Below are 14018 nucleotides of genomic sequence, written 5' to 3' on the forward strand. Positions count from 1 at the left end.
ATTTAAAAAGGACATTACTGAAATGAGAGAGTCTAAAGAAGCTAAGAAGTGTATGGAAGGTTTTAGTTATGTATTATTATTATTCTTTTCTAGAAAGTCTGGCCAATTTAGCATTGTTTATATTAGAGAAAATGTGGTTACAAGGTGAATAATATCACTATTGGGCAGATTTATCAAAAAAGAGTTTAGTAATGAGCGAATCTGTCCTGCTGAGTGAATCTGCCTCAATTCGCAGTAAAATCTGCGAAACGGAGAAAAATCAGCAAAACGCACTTGTCGCCCATGTCTTTTTTGTTGCCCACATCTTTTTTTGTCATGCTCATCGGTAGGTCTTCTTACACAGTACAATGCTGAAACATGTGTTCTGCCCGATTCACTATATTAGCTTTTTAAGATAGTTTCAAATAAGGGTTGGTTGCTTTCTTAGGTGACCAACCCTCCTGCTTTTGACACTTTCAGTGTACTGCTGATTCAGTTGCTCATTTAGTTGACATTTTTGGAGACACATTAAAGGCAAATTGAATAAAATTAGACATAGGGATTTTACTTTCTTTTGTATCAACTAGAAGTTAGGTATGATTTTCTTAAATAAAAGGTTGAACTTAATGGATATGCCATTTTTCATCCTGTTAAGTTTACTTTATGTTTAAAGATGTTGGTAGGATGAATCTTTAGTATGGGTGTGATGTAGACTGTAGTAAGTCAAATAACCTTCACTATTGATTTATTAATTCATTGATTCATTGTTTTTTTTTCCAGTATCTTTCAAGCATGAAAGTTAAACTGGTTTTCGGTTGCTAGGTATTCAATAAATGAGCAACCTGGCAGCAGTTTTCATATCAGAATCGAAGATGATAGATCTTAATTTGAAAACACAAACTGTAAGAAATTAGAGTAACAATAAAACTGGAGCATCAAGTCAGTCAAACAGATTTTCAGTTGCTAATTGGGAAGACAGAGAATAGGAAGATTGATTAAAATATCCCATAAGAGTCAAGACTAATGGAAAAGTTTCTTCAAATAGGTCCATCTATAACATACATATTAACAGTTAATTTACAGGTAAATTATGTTTTATCAAAAAAGGCTGTTTGGTTCCATTAGGAATTTGCTTAGAGAAAATCAGGAGATGTATAACTTTTCAAACATTTTATTAAAAATTTGAATGAAACTATTTTCAAAAAATTTGAGTAAAACAACAACTTGAAATTTTTGGGATAAAATGGATAATTTCTATGGCAAAGACAAAACCAAAAAATGGTAACATGGATGAATAAATATAAAAATAGATGTTAAATATATCTAAAATATTACTAAATCCCAGCCTCTCATTGATGACTTTACAACTTTTCATGCTTGAATTCAAAGTTTTGCCTCACCATTTAAATAAAAACTAGAGTCTTGGTATCGGTTCCCAAAACAATGGAACCATTATTTTTTTTCTACTCCAAGGCAACACCAATTTTTCACCCGTGTCCCAGACACACCTTGTACCTTCAGAATAATGCAAATAACTCTGGTTGCCAATAGGTGAATCATAGTCTCTGTCAAATGGCTAATGTGGCTTTTCAACAGCTCCCAACAGGATGTGCCCACACTCTTCAGAAGCACCATAAACAACAGCAACATTTGAACATTTCAGTATTGTGCAATCTAACTTAGTCCTGACTCCTCGTTCATCTGCCAAGTTCCTTCTCCAAGTTTCCAAAAGACTGTGACATTCTGCTCCTTTAGAAAATTTGAATCCAACAGCACAGAACTTTTGGTATAAGATAATTTAAGCCATCCTGTGGACTGAATTTTATGTATAATGCTCTCACAATATCCAGGAGATGCTTTTGCTTAAATTAGGATTGTGTGAAAATTTGGAACAATAGCTACTAAGAAGACTTGCTATGTAGGCTAAATATAAAAATTCATGTCCTTTAAGAATATTATTAGAATTCCAACTAAAGTGATTTCTTGTTCTGTTGGTGAAGAACTTGAGAAACACAATAAGGAATAATTCCTACAGCGGCAAGAGGCACAGCAGCACTTTTACAGAAGGACAAGGCATAGAAAAGCATCTCCACTTTGGTTGGTGGCTTGAAGGAATCAAAAAGGTGAAGAACAAGCAAAGAGGCAACAATGCAGCAGAGGCGGAAAGTAAACTGACTGCCCTTCTTTCCACGGCAACTTTCTTGATACAGCTTTGAGTTAAGGGCCAGGCCAAGGCCAAGGAAAATACCAAGGTTTCTTAAAAGACCAGCAAAGGGTGTTGTGTCAATGTGTATCCACTCCGGTCGAGCACACCATCTCTTGGCTTTTTCCAGGGTCCAGAGGAGATCAACTCCTACAGCTTTAAGAAGCAAGTAGAAGCCCAGGGCAAAGGAGAACAGGAAGAGTGTGGTGTAGATGTATTTCTTCAGGCTCGCCTTATAAATCAACTGTGTGTGATGAAAAGCTTCAGCAACTACTATTCCTGTAAACCGCAATTAATAACACATGATCAGCTGTGTTAGAATATATACTAGCCTTATGATGAATGTCTATTTAACAATATATATAAAAGAACTTTGTTTTTGAGACAAAAAGAAATATGATGACAAATGATGAAATGTATTAGATGAATCTTAAAAGGGAAGTCAACATTTTGCATATTTAAAAAATATCATAGAAACATGAAGCACTTGTTGCTTATAACTGTTAGTAATCACTGGGAAACATGCCACTTCTGTTTTTAGAAATGCAATTCTATGGATAGTGAAGCAAGGCTCTAATTTACCCTTTGATATTTCATTTTGCTTACCTGAAATAACTCCAGCTACCACTTGATGAGGAAAATGAGCTGCAAGAAAGATTCTAGAAAGGCAGACACATACTTGAACAGCCCAGAAACCAGCCCAGAGAGCTCCACACACACACCTGCAACAGAGGGACGAGGGTTAACTCACAACTTGATCACAATCACTATCGAGTTATACCAATGATATTCAAATCTTTGTATATATAGAATAACTACTCATACATCATTTGTTGTCAGGAATATTTTGGGAAATGCAATATTAAATGCTTGAACCAGCAGCAGCAATGGTGCCAGTGGTTGGCTAGAAATGCTTTGTTTCTATCTATTTGTGGTACTTTTTTGCCAGCAGTGTAAATGCAATGTAAATTCTATGTTACTCTCAGTTACAGGGAGTTTAAAGACCCAACAAGAAGCACATGCACAACTTCAAAAATGTATGTTTCTTCACTGATATAGGTAAGGGAAGAAATTATTTTTTTCTATAAAGGCAATAAGATGTTTGGCTAATGTATGGTGCAATATTTAACTATAGGGGGCATATTATGAGGGCAGTGAACTCAGTGTGCCCTTCTTTGGCACCTTGTATAAAGTCTTTCTAGCTCCGGGTTCAGTGATCTGTGGCTACACCATAAATACAGTGCTGTCAGCAGCATTGTGTTTATGAGGATTAGGGAGAGGCAAGATGGAGTCCTCCCTTCTGCCCCATTACTTGCACGTTGTTTCAAGAGGACCCTGTCCTCACCGCCTGCCCTTTTGCAGACAAAGTTGGCCTGTGCGTCTGAAGTCTACACCTTGCAGCCAAGCTATGGAAAGGGGGGGATATGCTCTCTTGTGCCCCTTTGTGCTCTTGCACCTTTTCCCTGGGTTGCTGTAAATTATCCCTTATGTATTTAATGAATGGAAGGCACTGGTTAAGGGAACTAGCATAGATTTGAAGGTGATGCATGCTGTATTTATGGAGGGAAGGAAAAAAAGTCACTTCAGATAATACAGTCCTAGTTCTCAGTATGTCTTTGAAAATTTCACTTACCGGTTTGTGAGTGAGGTTTGCTTCTTCTTCAGCATTAATGTGATAATGGCTGTGACCATAACATAGTAAATACCAGCTGAGCCCATGGCATGACCTGAAGGGCTTCCTGAAAAGACACAAAAGGACACATAAATTAAGGATTAATGAGTTGTGCAAAAAACAAATAATGATTATGTTAAGCTAAATGCATTTTACTGGATATATGTTTGTTATTAGAATGTTGTTCTTTGTTGTTTTTACCTGGACCAGTCTCACAGGTGACAGGAAACTGTTCAATAGCTGGTGCAGATGAGTTTCCATAGTAAGCTGTGTCATGGACCCACCAGTATGGCCTTTGTCCAAAGAGAATCCTGCAGTAAACATAAACATATTATGAAGTCTGCAAAGACAAACTGACAGTTGTTGGTATTGCAGTGTTTCTGCAAATGACTTTGACTAATTAGACACCTAATACACTATGAAATGTGTAAATAATAAACAACTAAATTGTTTTCCCTTAAAATCAAGGGGAACAATAGTAAAAAGAGGTAGAAACTGAAATGTCCTAATTTCTTTTTACAGTTACAAACACAGGGTTTTTAAAACAATACAGTTATCATTCAGTCTCTCAGTAACTCAAAATGGTATGGTAGGAGGAAAAAAGTCATTGTGAATCTTTTAAAATTCTTTAGGGCTGTTGATTAAGAGAATATTCTAGAATCTACCACAATCTTTTGTATAGAGTGCCCTGGTTGGCATTTAACTTAGTAGCCAGTATTGCAGGGCATGTACACTTAGAAAACAAGTACAAAACTGGGATGTTCCCTAGGATATTCTGGAATAGTCAATCTTTTACTTGCTGCAAGGTCTACATTAAATTATACACATTTTATGAAAATATAGTTGGTAATCACCAATTAAACACATTTACATCAACTTATTACTGCTAGGAGCCAAAACTGCTGTCTTTGGGCAATTTCAGTATATTTTAAGAAACTTAAACTATTTTATTAAATGCATGCATACATGAAATGTATGTAAACAGCATACAGATATGGGTATGGGACCTGTTATCCAGCATGTTTGTAATCTGGGGTTTTCCTTATAAGGGTTCTTCCAATAATTTGAATCTCCATATGTTAGGTCTACTAAAAAAAACTTTAACATAAACCAAATAAGATAGTTTTGCCTCTAATAAGGATTCATTATATATTAGTTGTGAACAATATACTATTTTATTATTACAGGGGAAAAAGAGTTTTTAAAAAATTTGAATTATTTTAATAATTTATTAAAATGAAGTCTATGGTAGACGGTCTTGCCATAATTTGGAGCTTTCTGGATAACAGGTTTCCAAATAATTGTTCCTATGCCTGTATAAAGAGTGATGTACAACTTAAAGCAAGAATGTAAAGATTTTTCTGGCTAAGTGAGCCAGAGTTGCAAGTGGTTTAATAATGCCACTAATAAGGTTCCCATATTTGGAGATGATAAAAATGTAAAAACATTGTGAAGATACATTCGTACAACAGAAAGACTTGGGTAGTTTGGCAAGAAAAATTCAAATTTTGATGTAGTTAAATTAAACGCCGTGCAGCCAGGTTATAGTAACAATCATTTACAGAAAAGGTGAAAATAGAGTTCATCAAGTTCAACAGAGGGTGGAACTCCACATTTTTCTGTGCACATATGTAGGAGTTTTAAGGACAAATTTATTAAAGGGTGCTTTTTCACTCTTTCATGTGTGGTTTGAAACATGTTACTTTAGACAAATTGGTGGATTTACTGAATAACAGTAGATACAATAACAAAATTGCAGCATATTAATGCAGCATAATGTATAAAAGAGAGATGTAAGTAAACTTTTACCTATGAATAAATAATTGGTTAGGTAACAGAGGATTGACTGGACACCCTTCTAGCAAAAGAGGGCATATATGATACAGATCTTTGCCCTGTGAGGTAGCCTGTCTGCTAGGGGGTTTAATTGCCTTCCACTAGCTTTTTTAAATGTAACTTACCATGCTGCCAAGTTTGTAAATCAAAGCAAGGGTAGACAAGACTTAATTTACATGACAGCCATGTAAAATAATATGTTTCATTTGACAGCGTGAACATGTTTTGATAATCAATGTTACAGTAGAAAATAAAGGCAAATAACTTATTCAGCACAAGGCATACTCACCATTTAAAGACCAAATTCAGCCAGTCACCGATAACAGCCACCCAAATAAGCTTAATGCCCACTGCCTCACAGAGATGGAACCAGATGGGAAAGAAGATGAAAAAAGTATTTCTGAGATCAGCGGCAAATGAAACAAACATGAACCAATCTTGGGAACTCTTGTAGTTCATCTGGAGATATTGGATCATCTGAACTCCAGAGTCATGGAGAGCATCCATCCCGTTCTCCATCTTTGCAAATAAGGGTATCTAATGCTTGGAACTAGCTGAGCTTGTCTAGAGCTTAGTTTTCACTGCCTTTTGCTATGTGCATGCAGCTGTATTTGTACTGTCCCAGGTCTCCTGTTTACAACTGAAAAACCAGCTTTCTGAACCTTGGACCTATAAAAAAAAGCTTTTAGGTGAAAGAAAAAAAAACCCCACTGTCGATCAAAGGTAATGACACAAACATGTTTGGTACAGTGTGGACATAAAAACACGTTTATCTTCTAGTTACTTAAATTTTAAGACATATTGCTTAACATTGGACTTTAAGAACCTATTTGATTCAGGAGGAACAATAAATACAATAAGGCATCTTAAATTGTAATCTTAAATTGCCAAGTATCTTTTGGCTTAAGATAATTAATATGAAAAGACTAAAAAGTCCTACCTAATACAACCTAATAATTGTAGGAGGGGAATTATAAATTATTTGATAAGGTTCACACTGTTGGTAAAAATAATTTTCATAGACCCAATAACTTGCTTGATAGAAGTCATAAACGGAATACCATTCACCAACGCGGTCAGAGTTAGGCTGCGCACGCTCATGTTCTACGCCAAAAAAACAGTAATTATGCACTGGATGGGAGACACCCTCCCCTCCCTAACATTCTGGAGAAGGCTGGTGGATGGAGCTCTTCCCCTTATCAAATGAACCTACGAAACAAGGGGGGGATATGACAAGTTCGACCAGATCTGGGAAAATTGGTATAATCAAGACAATCTGGACGTATAGCTTACCCCCTTACACTAATTGTAACTGACCCAACAGATCTAAACACACCCACCTACACTGTGACAACTACAATCCCTAGCAATAGTACCCCTGTTTGTATTGGCCTAAACCTGACTCAACACTATCCATTCCAATGTCAGTATATTAAATATTGTTTTGTATTTTTGTTTTGTGATGTTGTAAAACCAATAAAATGTACCTTTAAAAAATAAATAAATAAATAATTTTCATAATTTTCAGAAAAAGGAAAACCAGTGCCTGCATCTACTCTATGTCCCCTTGTACTATAAGTAGCAATACCAGCATTTTATCATCAGCTATTTCCTAAACCCCTTTCTTCAAACCTATCTATTAAATCTGCCAGTTTAACTGCTTCATAGTGATCATAGCCCCCACGTTCCCCAAGTGGCTGGCCATAACTGAGACAATATAATAATATTGCCTTTATAAGCTCTGTAGTCATTCTGCAGATTCTCTTCAGTTCAGTTCTGGGTACTGGACTATATCCTGCGCAGTTTTACAATGCATAACTTGCATTTTTGCCTCTTGAACAGGTTCATTTAGACTACCATGTAGCCATTGTGGTTGGACCTATGACAATCTCATCCTCATCAGTTTATTTGCATGGCCTTTACAAGCAGGAGCAGGGTTTGTACCAAGGATTTTACCATAGATTGCACCTAGCAGTATGCACAAAATTTCTGTTGCTAAATGAGTTCTGTAGGCATTTTTCCTATATGCTAGGCTAGAGGCATCAGTCTCCATAATGGCCTAGGGAGCTCAGAGATTAACAAACCCTTAGATTTAGGGGAAAGAATCCCTTTGCCCTGCTCCTGAACTGACCAAATGCAAAATCTGCCCTTACAGCAAGGACAAATCTACCTAACCATAAAACAGTAGCCAGACAGCCCAAGGTCAAATGCTTAGATATTAAAGGGGATGTCAAGTCAACTTATTGTAACCTAGTTCTCTCACCTTGTTTTTCTTTAGTATATTATATTTTAATGCTTTAGTACAAACCTGTATCCAACAGCCCTTTATCCAGAAAGCTCCAAAATACATGAAGGGCTTCTCCCACAAAATGCATTTTAAGCAAATAATTTTAAAAAAATAATTTCATTTTTCTTTGTAATAATTAAACATTAGCTTGTACTTGATGGTAACTAAGCTGCATGAATCAAAATTGGTGGCAAAACAATCCTATTTATTTTATGTTTAAATTATTTGTAGCAGGCATGGTAATAAAAATTATGGAAAGAACCCTTATCCAAGAAACCCCAGGACACAAGGATTTCAGACAACAGATTCTATAACGTTTTTTCAACCTCTCTGTGGGTCGTTCTAATTTAACTAGAGTACATGTACAGGATATTCATGAAATTACAGCGGGTCTTAGAGCATTATATGGTATATGTGTTTGTCTGTGTATTTGTGTGTTGAGGGGTCAGACAAGCTAGAAGAGTAAGGCTGGAAGATAAATAATTACCCAGACTCACTCTGCAGGACAATGGTTATGAAAAAAGATTTGAATCATTACCCCACTCATCTTGCCTTCCCAGGGCAGAGTTTAACTACACAAACTATAAAAGAAAATATATAAACACAAGTGTATACAAAGTGATATACAGTACATAAAAGGTGGAAACCATTAACTCTTAAAGATAGGTGCAATCTAATAGAAATGTACCAAAAATATATACAAAAGAGACATCTATAACTATAGCAAATATATAGGAACAGCTGAATGTTTTATATAAAATAGCTTCCAATAAACTTACTGATATACATAAGCATATTTATAAAATGCCCTTATTGTACTAATTAAGTTAGCTACATGTACTTTAAATTATGTGTCTATTTAGCCCCAGAGGAGCTTACAGTCTAAGGTCGCTATCACAATCACACACACTAAGGTGAATTCCATTAGGAGCCAATTAACCTGCCTTTGGTATTTTAGAATTTGGGCAGAAACTGAAAAATTGATATTATGAGTGGATGTATATATTATACAAAAAGAGCCATAATTATCCTGTAAATAATATGCTTATAAAAGGGAAAAAGGTAACATTACTCAGTGAAGCTTGTTTATTGTAATAAATAAATGTATCCCATGTTGTAAAATATGAGGATATTAGAAATCACTTTGGAGTTCCATGACTTGCATTTGGTCATGGAGCTCCTTGGTAACTTATAGTATACTTATATTTTACAATAGATAGGGATACATTTTTCACTATATATCTGATTAATTACATGATTTTTTATTGAAAACAACATTGCAGATATTGATACAATGTTCATTTATTTGCACAACAATAGCATTTGTTCTAACCCTTAGTCATTTAACCTTTGACAATGCACAGGTTGCTCTTCATAAACTCCTTGACCGTAGGGGCATGCTGGGAGCTGTAGTCCAATAACCGTTAGAGTATGTCATAAATAGGAAAACTGTTTGTTTACTTCCAGTGGGGTAACAACCCTGAGTAGATCCTTGAGTGATCAGCAGTAATGCTTGTTTTTGTCCTATTGTATTTCATCCCAGAGAACATCCAATGCCCCCCACCCTAACCCACATGCACACAGTTGGAAGTGAGCAAAGCAGTTTATTGAAAACACATTCACATCAGTCGAAGTGACATTTCCCAATTTCCCAATGCTGGCGAGCGGCGAGAAAACAGCAAGAAAGATTAATCATTATCCACTGGAGAAAACAGCTTCTCTGTGTATAACCAGCCAGGGAGACCTTGAGCACAGATATGTGCCGGAGGTTGCAGGTTGTTTGTATCTCAGGTGCTTTGCAGCACAAAAAGCAGAGGCTGTTGACGATCACCTTGTTTGTTTGACCTTCCAACCTGAAAGTCTGAGGGCAGAAATTCCTAAACACAGACCTTAAAATCCCCAAGAGTCTTGTGTTTATGTGACTTGTCTTCTGAGCAGGCTGAAGCTAGTTCTATACATTGTTGTATTATTGTTCTTGTGTTCTGTGCTTTATACCTTAGGTTTCTGTCATGCTTTTCCCTGCTAAACTGTACATTTTCAGGCCAAAATCTGACCAACATGAGCAGTGAGAGGTGGATGCTATTCATGTCACTGCACTGTAGGCAAGGGTGAAATCAGGGCCATATTTATATTTAGTCACCCGAGGGCCTGTGCCTAGGGCAGCAGCCCTTGGGTCTCTATATAATCAATAAAGTTAAAACATTAAAAAAAAAATAAAAATCCAGTCGTGGAGCTTGGGGGGGTGAGGGTGTCCAGCGCGATATCCCCCTTTTTGCGTGACATCACTTCTGCTATCTGGGGGTGTACTTACGTCTGGTGCCTAGGGTCCGGTACGGACCTAAATACTTCTCTGGGTGGAATGGGGTGGTCTTGCCATTATCTCTGTAGGATATCTCTCACACCAAGAGGAACATTTCTTACAATTTGATCCATGGGTTCCTACAGAATCAGGGTCTTTTTTTTAAATGAAAAACTCGCCAGGTTTTAGGTGGCAAGCGTTTTGTTTTTTTTTATGTATTTCAAATGGCATTGGTATTGTACCAAATGGATCTTAATTCTTTGTGGGCAGATAAATAAATAAGCAGATACAGAGTTGAGTTGGCCATACATCACAATATGTGACCCACTAGCTAGTGGGCCAAACAGATGGATACTGTATTACTGACAAACATGTGCAAGGCCACCTTCCTTCTGTTCATCTGGGCCTGCATCTGAAACTGCAAACATAGATGATATTTTTAAACTGGTCAGTTTATTTGAAGCTAAATCTTGGCATGTATGGGCAAAGTTAAATTCAGTGTGCCAGAATGGCAACTGTAAGGCTTTATAGAAATTTACCCAATCTCTCCAAAGGGTATGGCTCTGTGATTGGTCCTGAGGTTCCACAAACTCCCAAATATCAGTCACAATTTAAACTAGTAACTATGAAAAAGTCTCAAAAAGCCACTGAAATAATTAACAACATCTCCCAAGGTTATATATACACAAGGAAAGGTCAATCCCTCCCACCCTTAATTAAAAATAATCAAAAACACCAATTTTCATGTAACCCATTCCACAGAAATACATAGTCGGTTCTCAACAGCATGGAAAAAGGTCAGAGATTTATACAATACATGTTATGGGGTTACAGATGAAAGGACTTAAAAAATGGAAACAGAACAATGTATAAAACATGGCAAGTGCCCCATTTTTCTATTTCTATTTTTATAAGTCCTTTTTATATATAAATACCTTGGGAGATGTTGTTGCTCTGGGGCCTATGTTTTAGTGTGTTAGGCCACATTTGTAGGGGTTACTTACTATTTTCTCTCTATACCTCCTCACTTGGCAAATTAATCAATTCTTTCGGCTTTCAGTACCACCTCTATGCTGATGATACTCAGATCTATCTTTCCTCTACTAATCTCAACCCAGAGCTTCTAACTTGTGTCTCTTCCTGCCTGTTCGCTATCTCCACTTGGATGTCCCAACGTTACCTTAAATTAAACCTCTCTAAGAATGAACTGGCTCTCTTTCCCCCATCCAACGCCCACATTGTTCCTGAGGTATCTATACAGGTTAACAATTCTACCATCACCCCATCTTCCCAGGCCCGGTGCCTTGGGGTTATCCTTGATTCAGCCCTGTCCTTCACTTCTCAAATCCAGTCAATCTTCAAATCATGTCACTTTCATCAAACAAATATTTCCAAAATACGATCATTTATCACCCAAGATGCTGCCAAAATTCTTATTCACTCTCTTATAATTTATCGCCTGGACAACTGTAACTCCCTATTAATTGGCCTTCCCCTCCAAAGACTGTCCCCTCTCCAGTCCATAATGAATACTGCTGCCAGGGTCATACACCTCTCCAACCGCTACTCCTCTGCCATGCCACTCTGCCAATCTCTGCACTGGCTTCCCCTACCATCCAGGATAAAATTCAAACTAATAACTCACATTCAAAGCAGTTCCTAACTCTGCCCCACCCTACATCTCTGAACTTATCTCTAGGTACCATCTAACCCGCTTGCTACGCTCCTCTACTGACCTGCTCCTCAACTCCTGTCTCATTCCCTCCTCACACACTCGCATTCAAGACTTTGCAAGGGCTGCCCCCCTTCTCTGGAATTCGCTCCCACAAACTGTCAGACTTTCTCCCAATCTCTCTGCCTTCAAGAGATCTCTAAAAACGGATTTATTTAGAGAAGCTTACCCTAATCTAGATTAACATAACCTCAGTGTGCCGCTAAAAACAATACCCTGTGACACACCTCCCACAACTCTGATCATGCCCATTCCCACACCTTTTGTCTCAACCCTTTCTCCTTGCAGATTGTAAGCTCTTTTGGGTAGGGCTCTCTTCACCTCTTGTATCGGTTATTGGTTACTTTATATGTAACTCTGTATGTCCAATGTATGAAACCCACTTATTGTACAGCGCTGCGGAATATGTTGGCGCTTTATAAATAAATGTTAATAATAATATTACTCATGTTTTAATGGATTGAAATAAATTGTTAATTATTTCAGTGGCTTTTTGAGACTTTTTCTTAGTTGCTAGTTTAAATTGTGACTGATTATTTGGAGTTTGTGGGTGCAAAGGGCAAAAAAATGGCAGAATGTACCTATTTTTGCACTTAGCACACAGTAATGACCCCCTATATTGTCCACTGCAACCTGGTGGAACTTCATTTCTTCCTTTTCCCCCAGTGTGGGCCTCGCTTACTATCAAATACATGCAAGTCTCCACATTTAACAATGCCATACTAAGCAGTTGCATCTAGCACCAATGTCCCAGCTGAGCCTAATGTGAATAAGGCAGCAGACACAGAGAACTCTTTGTGAACTCTTATTCACAGGGCTGTATCTATATAAATACGCACCCAAGGGCCTTTGCCTAGGTTGGCAACCTTAAGGTAGGCTGCTCTCGGGTGCCTATATAATCAATTATTTTAAAGAAAAAAAATGAAAATCTTCCCCAGCCACCACCAGATACTTCCTGGGCAAATTCGGTGGCAGAGCTGAGGTGGTGAGGGTTCCCTCTGCAATTGGGGTAGCATGTGACAACCCTTGCACCGAAAATGATATCACGTGTAGAGTAAGAGACAAGCACGCACCCTCATGTGACGTCACTTACACAACCTAATGCTGTAGTTAAGTCTGGTGCCATGGGACCTAACTCCCAGTCCTTATGCAACCAATTTTTTTGCTCTATGAAAATCACTCACAAGTTGCTATTTACAACATTTTTTGCACCAAATTGTGTATAGAAAAAAAATGCTACATTATGAAAAAAATGCAGTGCATCAGCACTTGCAATGCTGATGGTTTCTTGTTAAGCATCTAGTAAACAAATGTTCATGCCCTTAGGTAGTTGAATAGACTAGCATAATTAGCAAATTTAAACAATGCAAAGCTTTTAGGTATAACCCTTCCCAATCCCTGCAAATACTGTAAAGGCCAACAAAATCCCCAGCAAGAGAAATGCCCCTGTAAGCAATGACTTTTTCCTGACCCAAAATGGAAGCAAGTGCTACCACTTTTATTTATGAGCTGTAGTATTGAGAATCCCTTAAACTGCCAGAACTAACCTTTTAGGTGTAGAAGGAGAACCCTGCCAACTGGAACTTTCTGCTGTGGAGTTAACAGGGATCCTACACACTACAGATCAATCCGAATATGCGGTACCAAAAAGATCAGGCAAGGCAAAGTCAAGGTCAGGCAGGCAGCAAAGAATCAGTTGTCAAGAAACAGGCAAATAGTCAAAAACTTTGGCATAACTATATACAGCAGACCCCACGGTTGCAGGGAGTCCCCGAACTGCGGGGTCTGCTGTACCTTAGCCCCCCCTCCCTGGCCCTGTTCTACCTTAAGTATAGTGACACGGTCAAAACCTGGAGGGGGGTGGGGGGAAGGGCTGGTAGCACTGAGCCCTCTAAAAAGATTTTTCTGCAGGGGGCCCAGCGTGACCAAATTACACCGCTGGTCAAAAATCAGGAATAGCATTCAATCAGAGGCTTTAGCAAGGTCAGGAAACTACTGAACCAGCTTGGA

General features: G+C 37.8%; 1 protein-coding gene across 1 annotated transcript; it reads right to left on the reverse strand.

Moving 5' to 3' along the window:
* Positions 1-1134: 1134 nt before the first annotated feature.
* On the reverse strand, positions 1135-6256 carry g6pc.1 (glucose-6-phosphatase, catalytic subunit, gene 1). Its single transcript, NM_001103061.1, has 5 exons — positions 5980-6256; positions 4056-4165; positions 3816-3921; positions 2789-2904; positions 1135-2461 (listed from the first exon to the last, which is right to left on the reverse strand). Exons 1-5 carry the CDS (start codon positions 6207-6209, stop codon positions 1950-1952), a joined length of 1074 nt encoding a protein of 357 aa, NP_001096531.1. The 5' UTR covers positions 6210-6256; the 3' UTR covers positions 1135-1949.
* Positions 6257-14018: the final 7762 nt, after the last annotated feature.

Source organism: Xenopus tropicalis, chromosome 10 (genome assembly GCF_000004195.4).
Source record: "Xenopus tropicalis strain Nigerian chromosome 10, UCB_Xtro_10.0, whole genome shotgun sequence".
In the NCBI taxonomy this organism is placed as follows: domain Eukaryota; kingdom Metazoa; phylum Chordata; class Amphibia; order Anura; family Pipidae; genus Xenopus; species Xenopus tropicalis.

What these genes read in the sequence shown, in the direction of transcription:
- g6pc.1 (NM_001103061.1), bottom strand. Translation starts at nt 6,209, where the DNA reads ATGGAGAACGGGATGGATGCTCTCCATGACTCTGGAGTTCAGATGATC. An exon ending in CTGAATTTGGTCTTTAAATG is followed by an intron (nt 4,166 to 5,979) that starts GTGAGTATGCCT and finishes TGTTTACTGCAG; the next exon opens with GATTCTCTTTGGACAAAGGC. An exon ending in GGTAGCTGGAGTTATTTCAG is followed by an intron (nt 2,462 to 2,788) that starts GTAAGCAAAATG and finishes TGCGGTTTACAG; the next exon opens with GAATAGTAGTTGCTGAAGCT.